The sequence below is a fragment of the Rhinopithecus roxellana genome, chromosome 2 (genome assembly GCF_007565055.1).
Source record: "Rhinopithecus roxellana isolate Shanxi Qingling chromosome 2, ASM756505v1, whole genome shotgun sequence".
Classification (NCBI taxonomy): domain Eukaryota; kingdom Metazoa; phylum Chordata; class Mammalia; order Primates; family Cercopithecidae; genus Rhinopithecus; species Rhinopithecus roxellana.
Genome location: NC_044550.1, coordinates 52,178,344 through 52,194,527, shown reverse-complemented (window position 1 = coordinate 52,194,527; position 16,184 = coordinate 52,178,344). Strand labels below are relative to the sequence as shown.

General features: G+C 43.6%; 1 protein-coding gene across 1 annotated transcript; it reads right to left on the bottom strand.

Annotated features, from left to right (window-relative positions):
- Positions 1-14,352: 14,352 nt before the first annotated feature.
- On the bottom strand, positions 14,353-14,909 carry LOC104658831 (60S ribosomal protein L21). The gene has a single exon (XM_010358952.2). It carries the CDS (start codon positions 14,873-14,875, stop codon positions 14,393-14,395), a length of 483 nt encoding a protein of 160 aa, XP_010357254.2. The 5' UTR covers positions 14,876-14,909; the 3' UTR covers positions 14,353-14,392.
- Positions 14,910-16,184: the final 1,275 nt, after the last annotated feature.

The following is a 16,184-nucleotide window of genomic DNA, read 5'->3' as shown; positions in this document are numbered from 1 at the left end:
CTTTTTAACCCTGACAACAACCCCATGAGAAATCTAAAGCCCAGAAACAGTGAATAGCTAGTTCAAGTCACACAGTGAGTGAGTGGTGATACCAACTCCAGAGGGCACATTTGACACCACTATGCCATACTGTCTAGACAAATGTTTGCTGAATGGTTGATACCTATAAAGGCAATGCCTACAGAATTTACTACAGTCAACGCCCTACATTGCATTGGCCTACTCAGTCTTTTCTGAAGATAGCAATGACCCTAAAGCAGTCTAATCATTGTCAGGAGTCACATACACCTGTCCCGACCTGTTTTTTTTCAGGGAGTCCATCATCAACCACTAAATCTACCTATTCTCTGCCCAAAGCTTGCTGAGTCTGTTTGCAGAGAAAGGAGTCACACCAGCCAGGTTAGGGCCATGCCACATTAATCAATCATAGAGATACAAACCATGTCCTGGAGATTTTCCCAGCATTAATTCACACACACACACACACACACACACACACACACACACACACACACACACACTCTAGTCTACCAGTCTGACTCCTTAAAAATCTAGCTCTCTACTGAGTCTTTCCTGAATGGCCCTGTAAAAATATTTCTACCCCCATTCCTGGGCTCCTTACAATGTCCATTAGAATGTTTATTGCTTGTTCCTCAAATCTGCTGAGCTCACGCTGGGATGGTGGCCCTAGACCCAGAGGCTTCTCCCCACACAGCCAGCACCTGTTCTTCCTTTGGGTCTCGCTCTTGACTTCAGAGGCCTTTTCTGCCCGTCACACCTAAGATAGACCCCACTTCCTTCCACCACTTTATTCAGAATCTCAGCCCATTGATGGCTTCCTTTGAAGCTTTTAGAACAACATGCAACTATTTGTTTCACTTGTGTGCTTACTGCAGGTTTGTTTGTATTCAAATATTTCTGTCTTGTGTCTTTCTCCTTTAGTAGAATAGAATCAAATGGGCATCTTGAGAGCAGGAAGCCTGCTTGTTGCCATTGTATCTCTAGAGCCTCGCATAGGCCTCATGTGTGTATATAGTAGATGCTCAATATATATTTGTTGAATTAATGAAAAAAAAGAATCTAAGACTTCGAACCTGAAGGGCTGATTTTATCCCTGTCACCGATGATCTGGTGGATCCCTTTTAAGCTGCGTGATTGGAACAAATGGGTGAAATCCCCAAACTCTGGATCCATCTCTATTTGATAGACTTTGGTTTGTCTCTGAATGATTTTTACATTCTTTTCCTATTTTGTGTGGCTGGTTTAGACCACAGTTCTAAAGGCATTTTATTTTATTTGTTTATTTATTTATCTATTTTTGAGACAGAGTCTCACTCTGTTGCCCACACTGGAGTGCAGTGGCACGATCTCACCTCACTGTAGCACTGACTTCCTAAGCTCAAGTAATCCTCCTGCCTCAGCCTCCTGAGTAGCGGGGACCACAGGCACACACCACTACACGTGGCTAATTTAAACAATTTTTTTTGTAGAGATAGGGTTTCACCACGTTGGTGTTGAACTCTTGGGCTCAAACAATCCTCTCGCCTAAGCTTTCCAAAGTGCTATGATTACAGGCTTGAGCCACCATGCTCAGCCTTTGAAGGCTTTTTGTTTTTTCTTTGAGACGGAGTCTCACTCTGCCATTCAGGCTGGAGTGCAGTGGCCCGATCTTGGCTCACTGCAAGCTCCGCCTTCCGGGTTCATGCCATTCTCCTGCCTCAGTCTCCCGAATAACTGAGACTACAGGCGCTCGCCACCACACCTGGCCAATTTTTTGTATTTTTAGTAGAGACGAGGTTTCCTCGTGTTAGCCATCTCCTGACCTCGTGATCCGCCCACCTCGGCCTCCCAAAGCGCTGGGATTACAGGCGTAAGGCACCGCACCCAGCCTCTGAAGGCATTTTAAATGTCATCCCATGGAATCTTAAATTTCTCTGATGCCTTTGGTTTGGCCTAAATGATACAGCTCCGATGAGTGGAGGAACACCAGAGCTCTTGTCTCCCCTCGAATTAGATAAAACAACCAGACTCGCGTGGAGTGGTTTTAAGGAGCAGAGAGTTTAACAGGCAAGAATGGAAGAAGGTGGAAGGAAGAAGCTCCCACGTACAGAGACAGAGGGAGAGGGCTCCAAAGCCCAAAGAGGAGACCCAAAGTAGGGTGGAAACCAGCCAGGTGTATGTGGAGGCTAGAGGAGGTGATGTCTGATTTGCACAGGGCTCAGGGGATTGGTTTGACCAGGCATGTCATTCATGTAGCCCAGAAAAAACTGGCCTTCCATCCTAGCCTTTTAGTATGCAAATACAGGGAAGGGTGATGTTCTACACACGCAGGGATATGTGGGGGCGGCCATGTTGCCAGGCACATGTGGGGGCAAGAGCAAGGAGAAGAGGGCAGGAATGGCCATGTTTGGGTGCACCCAGTTTCTACTGGCCGCAATTTGCATATCAAAGGTTGCTGGCCTGGCTTTCCTGCTAGACAAGAAACGTTCCTGACTTTAAAAACAAAAACTTCCCAAGGACCCCTTTTCATCTCTATCTGCCTAAAATAATTTCTTAATAACTCCTACCACATTAACTCTAAAGTTGTGACAATGGCAAAGCCCCATCCTGCTCCTTCAAAGGGCTGGCGTTCAGCTGGGGAAGAGGCAGATGAGCCATCCCACCGTGGAGGAGAGGGGTAACCAGGAGATGGTGGTGTAGCAGGAGGAGCCGCAGACAAGAACCCCTCAGACCCGGAGCTGTGGAACAAACGGGCTTTATTCAGTTGGGAGCATCCGCCGACTCACATCTCCAAAAACCATAAGGAGCTCCCCGAGTGAGCAATTCCTGTCCCTTTTACGGGCTTACGACTCTAAGGGGGTCCGCATGAGAGGGTCGTGATCAATTGAGCAAGCAGGGGATACGTGACTGGGGGATGCATGCACTGGTAATCAGAATGGAACAGAACAGGACAGGGATTTTCACAATGCTTTTCCATACAAAGTCAGGAATCTATAGATAACATTACTGGTTAGGTCAGGAGTCAATCTTTAACTACCAGGCCCAGGCATGGCGCTGGGCTGTCTGCCTGTGGATTTCATTTCTGCCTTTTAGTTTTTACTTCTTCTTTCTTTGGAGGGAGAAATCGGGCATAAGACAATATGAGGGGTGGTCTCCTCCCTTAGTGAAAATGCCCGAAAAGCAGAGCCATGTCCTGAGGAAGGGCAGGGATGGCAGCAGAGGAGGAAAACAACTCCATGGCATATCTTCCATGCATCCAGGCTCTCTTTCATAGCATTTCATTTCATCCTAACCACAGTCTTATGCAGTTGATGTTCTTACCATCATTTTGTAGTTGACAGTAGTGGAAAAGCATGGACTTTTGTGTTAGATAGGCCTTGGTTCAAATTCCATCCTCCCAAGTTATACACTATAGGCCTCTTGGGCAATGAAAGAAGAAGATAGGGAGGAAAAATGTGCTTTTTTTTTGAGACAGAGTCTCACTCTGTCACCCAGGCTGGAGTGCAGTGATGTGATCACAGTTCATTGCAGCCTTGACTTTCCGGGCTCAAGCAATCCTCCTGCTTCAGCCTCCCAAAATGCAACCACAGTTGCGTGCCACTGTACCCGGCTAATTGTTTATAGAAATGAGGTCTTGTTCTGTTGCCCAGGATGGTCTCGAACTTCTGGGCTCAAGTGATCCTCCTACTTCTGCCTCCTAAAATGCTGGGATTACAGGCATGAGCCACTACACCTGGCCACAAGTGCTTTTTCCTATCCTCTCTCATCACTCAATGAAATCAACACAGCACTTCTGACACCCGATGTGTGGGAGGTCTTTCCCTGGACACCAAGCAGTCAGTCAATCCTGACACCAGATTCAGGAGCTGACACCAGCTGGGTGTCCTCTTATTCAATTCAATTCTGACGCTACATACCTGGAGGTAGTGTCAGATCCCATGGGTTAAGGGCTCAGTCCCACAAGACTATCTCCAATTCAGATGCCAATCAAAAGCCCCATGTTGTAGCCTATGCTTCTGGTTGACCGGCTGTAAGTCAGGGTTCCCATAACTCCCTCTCGGGTTCAATTACTTTGCTAGACTGGCTCACAAAACTCAGAATAACACTTACTTATATGTACTGGTTTATTATAAAGGATGTTCATGGCCAGGCGCGGTGGCTTACACCTGTAATTCCAGCACTTTGGGAGGCCAAGGCAGGTGGATCATGAGGTCAGGAGTTCAAGACCAGCCTGGCAAAGATGGTGAAACTTCATCTTTACTAAAAATACAAAAATTAGCCAAGCATGGTGGTAGGCACCTGTAATCTCAGCTACTTGGGCGGCTGAACCAGAGAATTGCTTGAACCCGGGAAGCGGAGGTTGCAGTGAGCCAAGATCGTGCCACTGCACTCTAGGCTGGGCAACAGAGTGAGACTCCATCTCAAAAAAATAAGAATAAAATAAAGGATGTTCACAAAGCATATCAATGGAGAGAGAGGTAGGGCAAGGTATGTGGGAAGGGTTAAGGAGCTTTTCTACCCTCTGCGGCACGCCACCCTCCAGGAATCTCCACGTGTTCAGCTAACTAGAAGCTCTCTGAACCCAGTTCTTTGGGTTTTTATGGAAGCTTCATTACATAGACAGGATTAGGGCAGATCACCTGAGGTCGGAAGTTCAAGACCAGCCTGACCAACGCAGAGAAACCCCATCTCTACTAAAAGTACAAAATTAGCCAGGCATGGTGGCACATGCCTGTAATCCCAGCTACCTGGGAGGCTGAGTCAGAAGAATTGCTTGAACCCGGGAGGCAGAGGTTGCAGTGAGCCGAGATTGCACCGTTGCACTCCAGCCTGGGCAACAAGAGCGAAACTCCGTCTCATTAAAAAAAAAAAAAAAAAAAAAGAGAGAGAGAGAGATCCAAAAACTCCAACCTCAGATAACCTCCACACATCCATTTTTTGAACAGGGAGAAGCATGAAACTCAATTACGCATGCGTACATTTCTCCCCTCATAAATATTCATGACTTTCTGACAGCTTATAAATATGTATATTTAGCCACTCTGCTCAGTATAAATTCTTGTTCCCTTAGTCCCTGCCTTGAAGAGGCTGTTTCTGGCTTCTGAGTGGAGGCTACACTTCCCAGACTGTCAGAACAGCCACCCTGCAGGCTGCAACCCTTTATGAGAAATAAAGTTCTCCTTTCCAAATTTATGAACCCCATTATTCTCCAGTTGACATTGGTTAAATCATGTCCGTTGTTGATTAACTTGACCTTCAGCTCCTGTTCTCTCCCTGGAGGCTGGGGCATGGGGCTGAAAAGTCCCAACCCTCTATTTGTACTTTGGTCTTTCCTGTGACCAGCCCCCATCCTGAAGCTACTTAAGGGCTTCCAGCTACAACTCACCTCATTAACACACAAAAAGATACTTATCGCTTTGAAGATTCCTAAGACTTCAGGAGTTGTAGGTCAGGAAACAGGGATGAAGACCAAATACATATTTACAGCATTACAGGCAAATTACTTAACTTCTCTGGGCTCAATTGACTGATATTTATAATGAGACTAATACCAACTAGAGTTGCTATGAGTACCAAAAAATATATAGATAGATAAATTCATCAAAATGAAATAATACCAACCTGGGCAACATAGAGAGACCCCGTCTCTACAAAAAATTTAAGAATTAGTAATCCACTGTGGCTTGTGCCTGTGGTCCCAACTACTTGGGAGGCTGAAGTAGGAGGATCACCCGAGGCTGGGAGGTCAAGGCTTGAGTGAGCTGAGAGTGTGCCAGTGGACTCCAACCTGGATGATGAGTGGGACCCTATCTCAAAAAAACAAAAAAAGTGATTTTGTGCTTGGCACAGTAAATCACAGCACCTTTTTTTTTTTCTTTTTTTTCCCTAACACAGAATCTTTCTCTGTCACCCAGGCTGGAGTGCAGTGGCGCAGTCTCAGTTCACTGCAACCTCCGCCTCCCGGGTTCAAGGGATTCTCCTGCCTCAGCCTCCCAAGTAGCTGGGATTATAGGCATGCACCACCATACCCGGCTAATTATTGTATTTTTAGTAGAGACAGGGTTTCACCATGTTGGCCAGGCTGGTCTCGAACTCTTGACCTCATGATCCACCCACCTTGGCCTCCCAATCACAGCACTTTTTAATTAAGAGATTTACCCAAGTTCTACCTTGTTCACTGGCCTAGAACTTGATGGCATCTTGCTTTCTAAGATCCTATGGGTATTTTCCATATCAGCTGTGTGGTTTATCTCATCTCCCAGGTTGTGAGTTCTTCCAGGACAGGGATAATGTCTCCTACCTTTTGGATTTAGTGGCCTGTATATAAAGTGACTTTACTTACCTGCATTTATTATGTGATTTGAGTTTTCTACTCACTGGTATGTGTAAATGTTAATAGATTAGGCAAATATCTCTCTGACCTAAGTAAGCATCATTTTCCAGTTATCTTCCATCTCCAGGACCAACTCTCTCCATATATGTCTGACCAGGGAGACCATAAAACAGGGTTTTTGTGATGTGAGACATCCAGGTTTTATGTTCAAATGTCATGAAAGAAAATGCAACTTGTTACAGTCACATGGATAGGAATGAGGGACAATTTAACCTTAGCTAAACTGAAGAATCCTGAAAACATTTGAGGTTTTTATATACAGTATTGTGTATATGTGTGCCTGTTTAATGATCCGTTAAGCAACTCATTTCCTCTCTTATTCCTCCACCCAGCTCCTGAGAACTGCCAAGTTTCCCTATTATCATTTTCTGTTACATCCATCCTCTTGCCTCCCATCCCTTTCCAGGCCCTCAGTATCCTTCACTGGCTCTGAAATGCTCCTGCAGTGGCTCTTGGATGTCAGTCTTACCTTCTGGAATCTAGGCTCCACACTGGCACCAGACGAGTGACTCCAAAATGCCATTGACCTTGTCCCTGCTCTGCCACCCAGTCCTTCAATACCAACTCTTGTCTACACCATACAGTTCTTTACTTGGAACATAAGGCCCAATAACCTAGTGTTGGACTCAGAACACTCTGACATACTGAGTACTTTAAACTGAAGGAGATTGGAAGGCCTCAGAAGGGAGCTCTCTCTGACCTCTCCCATCCTCCTGTCTCCCACCAGTCTTTCTCCTCTGAGGTGATTCATAGAAAGCAGAATTCCTCTTCCCCAAGGTGGGACATAGAAACTAGAACCCCTTTCCCCCAAAGCAAGCCATAAAACCTAGAAAGGCCACTCCCTTTTCCTTCTCCCTTCTCCCTTGAAGACCCTCATTTCAGAGGGGTCCTGCCCCATCCCCAGGAGGAAAAAATGCTTCACAGGCCAAGAAAAATCTCAACAGACAGGCCTTTCTGGATTCCTTCCCCTGCCCCAACCTCAGTTATTGCCATTAGATCACACTCTTTTTGTCTAATCACATTCCTACATGGCTAGTCATTCTTCATTGAACCTATGCATTAAAATAGTTTTGCCTGGGTCATTGGGTCTTTATTTCTGAAGACACCTATATAATGTAAAACTTTGATGAAATAAATGTGTTTTGCTTTTCTCTTGCTAACCTGTCTTCTGTTACAGGAGTGTTGACCATGATCCTTGTAATAGGTGAGGAAAGATGTCACCTTTCTGCCCCCTATAGTTTCTGGCACCCAAAGTAGGGGTGGCTGAGACACCTAATTTGCTCTGGAGCTTGCAGAATAGATTCTGGGACAACTGACAAACAGCCAGCAAAGAAAAGGTAAGAACTTTTTTACCAAGGTCAGCTTTCCCAGATCTCTGCCTCTAGTGTTCAGTTAAGAACTGAAGGTAAAAATTTCTCTATACCTTCCATTCCAAATTTAGGTTGGCAGGAGAAAATCATTTGTTTGGATTGTGACTCTTGTGTAAATTTGGTTGGGGATACGATTTGTTATTGATCCTTTGCCTCCCAGGGACAGCTGTTTCCTTCCTGTTTGTCTCATTTTGTGTCCTGAGTGTTTGGCTTTGTGACCAGTGAGAGTACTGTCTGGTCTCTGCCATCATTGGGCAAAGCATCAGCTTACATCAGGCAGCCAGTTGAATAGGCTGGGAGCCTCTTCTCTTTGTCAGAGTGTGTCAGCTCTCAGATGACTCTGTCTTACTAAGAGATCCCAGTTCATAAGCGGCTTTTGTTGTCTCAACCTTTGTTGTTTGGTCCTGTGGCAACAAAGGTGTTTCTTTTGACTGTCCTTGAGAGTGGCTCTGCATCTTGGGAGGGCTGCCTCTTTTGAGTAAGTCTCTTTCATCCTTGGTTAAGTTATAAAACACTTACTGGTTTTGATTCTATAATAAGTCACTTGGTAGATACCTCTGGTCTAAATGGAAAAAAAAAAAAAAAAAAAAAAAAAAAAAGCCGGGAATATTTGTTATTTGCTCCAGCTAAAATCTAATAATAAGGGACTTGAAAGGTTTTTTTTGTTTTGTTTTTTGTTTGTTTGTTTGTTTTGGAGCTCTGTGGTCAGAAGTCAGGTTAATTGGAAACTGATATTCAAGATATAATTTTTAAAAGTTATTTCTGTTCTCTCTATTGGATCTTGCTTACCCTAGGAGAACATCTCAGTTGACTGAAACCCTCTTCTTGAACCCCTACATACTATATGCTCAGTCTTTCTGCCCACTTCCTTTCTTGTTGGCATAATTTTTGCTAAGGATAATGTGGAACTTCATTGGGAAAATTAAGATCTCTCCGTACTGACTTCCGAAGACTAATTCTTCTGTTTACTTCTGTCCCTGCTTCCTTTTGCCACCCTCGATCTTCCATTCAGTTCTTTTAATCCTTTCAAGCTCCCATCTCCTCCATTTGGTGAACGGTGGATGGAAAACTACTAAAAGGAAACATCAGAGGTAAGAAGCAGTCAGGTTTCTATGGCCAAACTTTAGTCAGGCTTCTGAACCTTCTCCAAGGCCCGTCTCTGTATTTCCTTGTAAAATCCTATAGTAAATTCCTATAAGTCTATGCTGCCTTGACATCCATTTTGAATCCTCCTCTGGTCTCACCTAAGTGACACACCCGAACCTCACTCTCCTCCTGGTGTGGGCTCTCATAAAGAGTGGCTTTTTTGACAGGCCCATCAGGGCAGGGGTAGAGTTTATAGCCACTCTCTAGAAAGAAATCTCAAGACCAAATTAGTGAAAAATGCAAAAATTCAGTTTTAGCATAATTGTTTAGAGTAAGTAAATTAAATGAATATAAGTTGTATAAAAGTTTAAGTGAGGTTTTATTAATAATTGTTTATAAAATGTCTACTTTAAAATGGCCTCAAAAATAAATGTCTTGTTCATTCACATGGGTCTTTGGAGACAGTTACCTGCGAGATGTCCCTTCAGTCACCAGCCTAAAATCTAGTCCACAGCTGCCATAAGATTGACCTCTGATAATAGACTTTTTTTAGTCACTGTGTTTGAGAAAGTCTATTATCAGAGGAACTTTGAGATATAAATTTCCTACCCTGTCTTCTCTAGAACTTGATGGTTATCTTGTGGAAATACAAACTTCAAAGAGAGAATGATCATCAGAAAGAGAACTATTTAGAAACTGGTAAAATAAAAAGTCTTAAAATCTTTCTCCACAATACTTCGGAAAAAGCCTTAACCATCTGAGCAGGTAGCCTCAGCTTGTCCCGTTCGCCAGATATAGTCAGTAAGTCTTAATTTATCAGATCTGGCACATGGCTAAATGTTTTAGAATGAAAGCTGTAAAATCTGCTTCTGTTGGTATGTTTAGATTATTAAATAAACATTTTTGCCTGGGTTTACTGATCATACATGTTTGTGTTGTCTCTGTTAGATGCTTAAGACCATGAAAGTGTAAATCCAACCTGAGAGCAGAATGCACACTAAAAATACATTGCCTGATGCATGTCAGTCATGGAGTAGAAAAAAGGAGAGGAAACAACCACATTTACATTTTTAGTTTCTTGGCTTCTGTAGTATTTTTGGTACTTGCCTGATTTACCAATAACGACAAAAAATACTTAAGATAATGGTCAGCTTTGTTTAATGTCTCATAAAATTTTCATGAATAGTTCAAGCATAATTGTTTAGAGTAAGTAAATTAAATGAATATAAGTTGTATAAAAGTTTAAGTGAGGTTTTATTAATAATTGTTTATAAAATGTCTACTTTAAAATGGCCTCAAAAATCTTTTTGATAACTTGAAACTTTACAATAAAATTAAGTAATAGATACCCATTAAATGTTTGAGTCATTTCCAAGTAAGTTAAAATATTGAAACAACAATTACTAAGCATTAATTTAAGTCTATATACTTTGTCATCTTTTTTTTTTTTTTTTTTTTTTGAGAAGGAGGCTCGCTCTGTCACCCAGGCTGGAGTGCAGTGGCCAGATCTCAGCTCACTGCAAACTCCGCCTCCCGGGTTTACACCATTCTCCTGCCTCGGCCTCCCGTTGAGACAGAGTCTTGCTCTGTTGCCCAGGCTGGAGTACAGTGGCACGATCTCAGCTCACTGCAACCTCCACCTCTTGGGTTCAAGCGATTCTCCTGCCTCAGCCTCCCGAGTAGCTGGGATTACAGGCACGTGCCACCATGCCTGGCTAATTTTGTATTTTTAGTAGAGACGGGGTTTCTCCATGTTGGTCAGGCTGGTCTTGAACTCCTGACCTCAGGTGATCCACCCGCCCTGGCCTCCCAAAGTGCTGGGATTACAGGCTGGAGTGCAGTGGTATGATCTCAGCTCACTGCAGCCTCTACCTCCCAGGTTCAAGTGATTCTCCTGCCTCAGCCTCCCAAGTAGCTGGGATTACAGACATCTGCCACCATGCCTGGCTAATTTATGTATCTTTAGTAGAGATGGGGTTTCACTATGTTGATCAGGCTGGTCTCGAACTCCTGAACTTGTGATCCATCCACCTCGGCCTCCCAAAGTGCTGGGATTACAGACATGAGCCACCGTCCCCCGCACCAATGGAAATTATGTAAAACCCTTCACCGAACCTTTCACTTAGGCATCGATAGCACCCATCAGATGGCCAAATTATTATTTACTGGACCAGGCCTTTTCCAAACTATCAAGCAGATAGTCAGGGCCTTTGAAGTGTGCCAAAGAAATAATCTCCTGCACTGCAGGCCATACATTTCAATCCCTGTATCTTTAACCTCCTTGTTAAGTTATCTCTTCCAGAATCAAAGCTATAAAACAACAAATGGTTCTTCAAATGGAACCCCAGATGCAGTCCATGACTAAGAATTGCTGCAAATCCCTGGACCAGCCTGCTAGCCCATGCTCCGATGTTAATGACAGCAAAGGAACCCCTCCCAAGGGGTTTGAGATTTCCCAAGGAAATCTCAACTGCACAACCCCTACTACACCCCAGTTCAGCAGGAAGCAGTTAGAGCGGTCATCAGCCAACCTCCCCAACCGCACTTTGGTTTTCCTGTTGAGAGGGGGAACTGAGAGATAGGACTAGCTGGATTTTCTAGGCCGACTAAGAATCCCTAAGCCTAGCTGAGAAGGTGACTGCATCCACCTTTAAACATGGGGATTGCAACTTAGCCCACACCCCATCAGGTAGTAAAGAGAACTCACTAAAATGATAATTAGGCAAAAATAGGAGGTAAACAAATAGCCAATCATCTATCACCTGAGAGCACAGGGGGAGGGACAGTGATTGGGATATAAACCCAGGCATTCAGAGCCGGCAATGGCTACCCGCTTTGGGTCCCCTCCCATTTTATGGGAGCTCTGCTTTCACTCTATTAAATCTTGCAACTGCACACTCTTCTGGTCTGTGTTTGTTATGGCTCAAGCTGAGCTTTCACTTGCTGTCCACCACTGCTCTTTGTCACTATCACAAACCTGCCACTGACTTCCACCCCTCCAGATCCAGCAGGGTGTCCACCGCACTCCTGATCCAGCGAGGCACCCATTGCCGCTCCCGATGGGGCTAAAGGCTCGCCATTGTTCCCGCATGGCTAAGTGCCTGGGTTCGTCCTAATCAAGCTAAACACTACTCACTGTGTTCCACGGTTCTCTTCTGTGACCCATGGCTTCTGATAGAGCTGTAACACTCACTGCATGGCCCAAGATTCCATTCCTTGGAATCCATGAGGCCAAGAACCCCAGGTCAGAGAACAAGAGGCTTGCCGCCATCTTGGAAGCAGCCCACCACCATCTTGGGAGCTCTGAGAACAGGGACTGCCCAGTAACAGAAGAATGGAAACAATTCTTTCTCCCTGCCTGGTACCTCCAGAATTCAGCTGAAAACATGAGACCCCAAAGTATGGCACTTTGGTATGCTGGGTACTTTGAAGTAAAGGAGATTGGAAGACCTTAGAAGGAAGGCCTTTCATCTCTCTTTTTTCTCTGAAGCAAGTCATAAAAACTAGAAAGCCCTCTCCCATCTCCCTTCAAGACCCTCATTTCAGAGGGGTGCTTCCCATACCCAGGAGGAAGAAATGTTACACAAAGAGGCCAAGAAGAATCTGAACAAACAGGCCTTGCTGGGTTTTCCCCTCAGTCTATTACCATTCAATCATACCCTTTTTGTCTAATCACATTTCTACATGACTGTGCATTCTTCATTGAACCTAAGTTAAAAACAGACAGTTTTCCTTGGGTCATTAGGTCTTCATTTCTGAAGACCCTTGTGTTGTAGGAGTTATTAAGAAATTATTTTAGGCAGATAGGAAACAGGGTCCTTGGGAAGTTTTGTCTTTTTAAAGCACCTCCAGAAAAGTGTCTTGTAAAGTCCCAGCTGGGGACTCTTAAAGCCAGGCTGGCAACATTTGATATGCAAATGCAGATCATTAGAAACTGGGTCCACCCAAACATGGTGATTCCCATTCCTTCTTGCCCTTTCCCCACATTTTCCTGGCAACATGGCTGCCCCCACATATCCCCACGTGTGTAGAACATCATGGCACCATGCATTTGCATATTAAAAGCCTAGGGTGGGCCAGGCTCAGTGGTGACTCACACCTGTAATTCCAGCACTTTGGGAGGCTGAAATGGGCCGATCATGAGGTCAAGGGATCAAGATCATCCTGGCCAACATGGTGAAACCCCATCTTTACTAAAAATACAAAAATTACCTGATGGGTTGTGGCCCACACCTGTAGTCCCAACTACTTGGGAGGCTGAGACAGGAGAATCGCTTGAATCTGGGAGGTGGAGGTTGCAGTGAGCCGAGATTGCCCCATTGCACTCCAGCCTGGTGACAGAATGATACTCCATCTCAATTAAAACAAAACAAAACAAAACAGCTAGGGAGGGAGGGCCAGCTTTTTAATGGGCTACACAAATAACATGTCTGGGCAAACCAATCCCTATGCAAATCAGACACCGCCTCCTGCAGCCTCTGCATATATACCTGGCTGGTATCTGCCACACTTGGCGACCTCTTCCTTCAGCTTTGGAGTCCCCTTCCCTCTGTCTTTATAAAGGGGAGCTTCTTTCTTCTGTTTTCTCTCTTCTTGCCTATTAAACTCTCTGCTCCTTAAAACCTCTCCATGTGTGTCCGTGTCATTTTATCTAAACCAGGATGAGAACCAAGAAACATGGTGTCCTGGTGTTCCTCCTCTCATCGAAGCCATATCACTTGTATCACGAAAAACTTTGATTAAATAAATTTGTTGTGCTTTTCTCTTGTTAACCTGTCTTTTGTTACAGGACTGTTATGATGGATGAGGAAGGGTATCACACCTTTCTGTCTCCATACTGGCAAGAAGGAAGTTTGAATATCTCTAGCGTTTCTGAGACCCAAGACCAGCTGCTTAATTCTTGCATCTAAGCACATTACAAGACCTTTAAATACCTCAGGAAGTAAATCAGTTCTAGAAACCCTCAATCAATAAGCATTAGACTTTGTGAGTTCTTGCCCAATCATAAGTAAATCATGCTGTCTAAGAGAACAATGTTGTCAGGCAAATGTCACATAAAATAAATACAGCAAGATAAAATACTGAATCTACTCTTTTTAAATAGAAAAACATTGACCCCTGGGGTGGCAAATCCCAGGAAAAAAAAATTTTTTTTAGTTGCAGCTGCAACACAGTCATTCAGTGTTCTGCTAAGCTTCTCTTGTCCTAGGTTCTGGTGGTCCTCTGTTAACCTGAGTGTGATGAGTATATTTTGCAATACAGACTATATGGCAGTGTTGCAAAACTGTTGTCTTTCCCATCCTCTTTCAGGAGAAAAAAATTATTTAAACAAAGTAATATACTATGATGCAAGTAAAATTTTACTATGTAACTAACACAGCCAAGGGAGAATTGAGTGCTAGGTGTTAATTATTTCCCTAGGTGAATCTTTTAAAAACCCACAGGTCTGCAACATGAATTGTCTTTTATTTTTTTATTTTTTATTCATTTATTTTTTTTTTCAGCCCAGAGGTCTTTTATTTATTTATTTTTTTAACACCTATTATGCCATGAATTCATAGGGAATAGGTTCCAGCAGCTCAGGCTCCTTCCCATTGGTCCTCACAAAGTGTGCTTCTCTGGGTGGAGCAGGCTGGCGCTTCAGCTGAACCCAGGTACCTTTCTCTTTGGCTTCTTTCTTTTTCTGATCATTTTCCTTCACGTGTTTCAGGAAGCTATCTCGGCTCTTAGAGTGCTTAATGTGCTCAATACGCACATTAATTCTCTTGGCAAGAATCTTGCCCTTAACTTGTTTGTTTACAACAATGCCAACAGCATGCTGGGTAACGTTGTAGACTCTCCCAGTTTTGCCATGGTAACACTTGTGGGGCATTCCTTTTTGAACAGTACCCATTCCCTTGATGTCTACAATATCACCTTTCTTATAGATTCGCATATACGTGGCCAAAGGAACAACTCCATGTTTTCTAAAAGGCCTAGAGAACATATATCGGGTGCCTCTCCTCTTTCCCTTTGTGTTCGTCATTTTGGCGAATTACTGGAAGATGGCGGTTCCGGCCGAAAGCATGAATTGTCTTTTAAATTAAATTTGGCAGTAGTTAGCATGTAACACTGCGTGGAAACACACAGGTTTTCCTTGGGAGAATGAAGACAGAGACAAACGTAGGGCAGTGAAGTCAGAGACAAAGCCACTTAATGGCTGTCCCCTTAGTGCATATACCATGTTTGGGAAGAATGCATCTGGAGGCTCTAGGGAAAAAGAAATATTTCATAATCAAGTGTTTGCCTAGGATGCTGCCTTTTTCCTGAATGAAATGTATCAACATCTAACTGTTTCACGGCCACAACCTGTGAGTATCATGACTTTTTCTTTAAAAAGTGCTACTACAAGATCCATTTTTTTCTCTAAGAGACAATTTTTTTAATCATTAAAGAAGAAATCATTGTATCACCAGTAAGAGTGGTGTATTTAAACAGAACATTACAAATTCCCTCTAGAAAGTTTATTTTATAAACTTATTTTGTAATTGGTTTCAAGATTTGCTACTGGCATTAGTTTTGCTGGGAGGAGGCATAATTTCTGTTTCAGTCATTTTGAAGTTTATTACTATTTTATTGTCAGAAGTTAAATCTATATATGTTTTTATATAACAAACACAGTTTTTAAATCATTACCATCTGGCCACTTGTTTTCTTAGCTGATTTGTAGCCTTATTATTACTGGCAATATTACTGTAAGGCTAGTCGAGAGAAAGGATGAGTAGACCTAAAGTCAGGCAAGCAAGTTTATTAACCTGCCGGGCTGCTCCCTAACAGTCAGAGGAGGCAGCCCTGAGCTCACGGAATGAGGGGCTTATATGGGGTCAAGAGAGGCTTAAGGGAGTTTCTGGGTATAACCGCATCTGGGGTTGTTGGTTATCTTTACCGCCCAGAGAATCTATTCGTTTGTAACAGACACAAAGGTAGTTTATCAGCTTGTAATAGACTTATAACACAACATCCCCTTACTTTTAAGGCAGCACTTAGATGAAAAACAGGAATTTACAATAATGTGTAACTAAGGTTTGTTCACGTTTCCCATGACTTCCCCGGTGCTGCCCAAATGGCTGTAATTAGGGTTTGCTCCACTTAGCATGTCTGGTAACTTTGCTGTGGCACCTAGATAAGTGTTTAAGTATGCAGGTGCAGAGCATTCAGGGTAAGGGGAGGTTGGGGGGGTTCCTGCGGCAGCTTGTCCCTAACAATCACTAAAGCAGCTTTCTGTATTTTCACTCTAGCAGGAAGGATTAGCCTTTCTCATTTGCATGATTTAAGGAAAGGGGAAAAGGGAAGCT

Excerpts from the sequence above, each read along its gene's own strand:
- LOC104658831 (XM_010358952.2), bottom strand. The coding sequence starts at position 14,875 with ATGACGAACACAAAGGGAAAGAGGAGAGGCACCCGATATATGTTCTCT.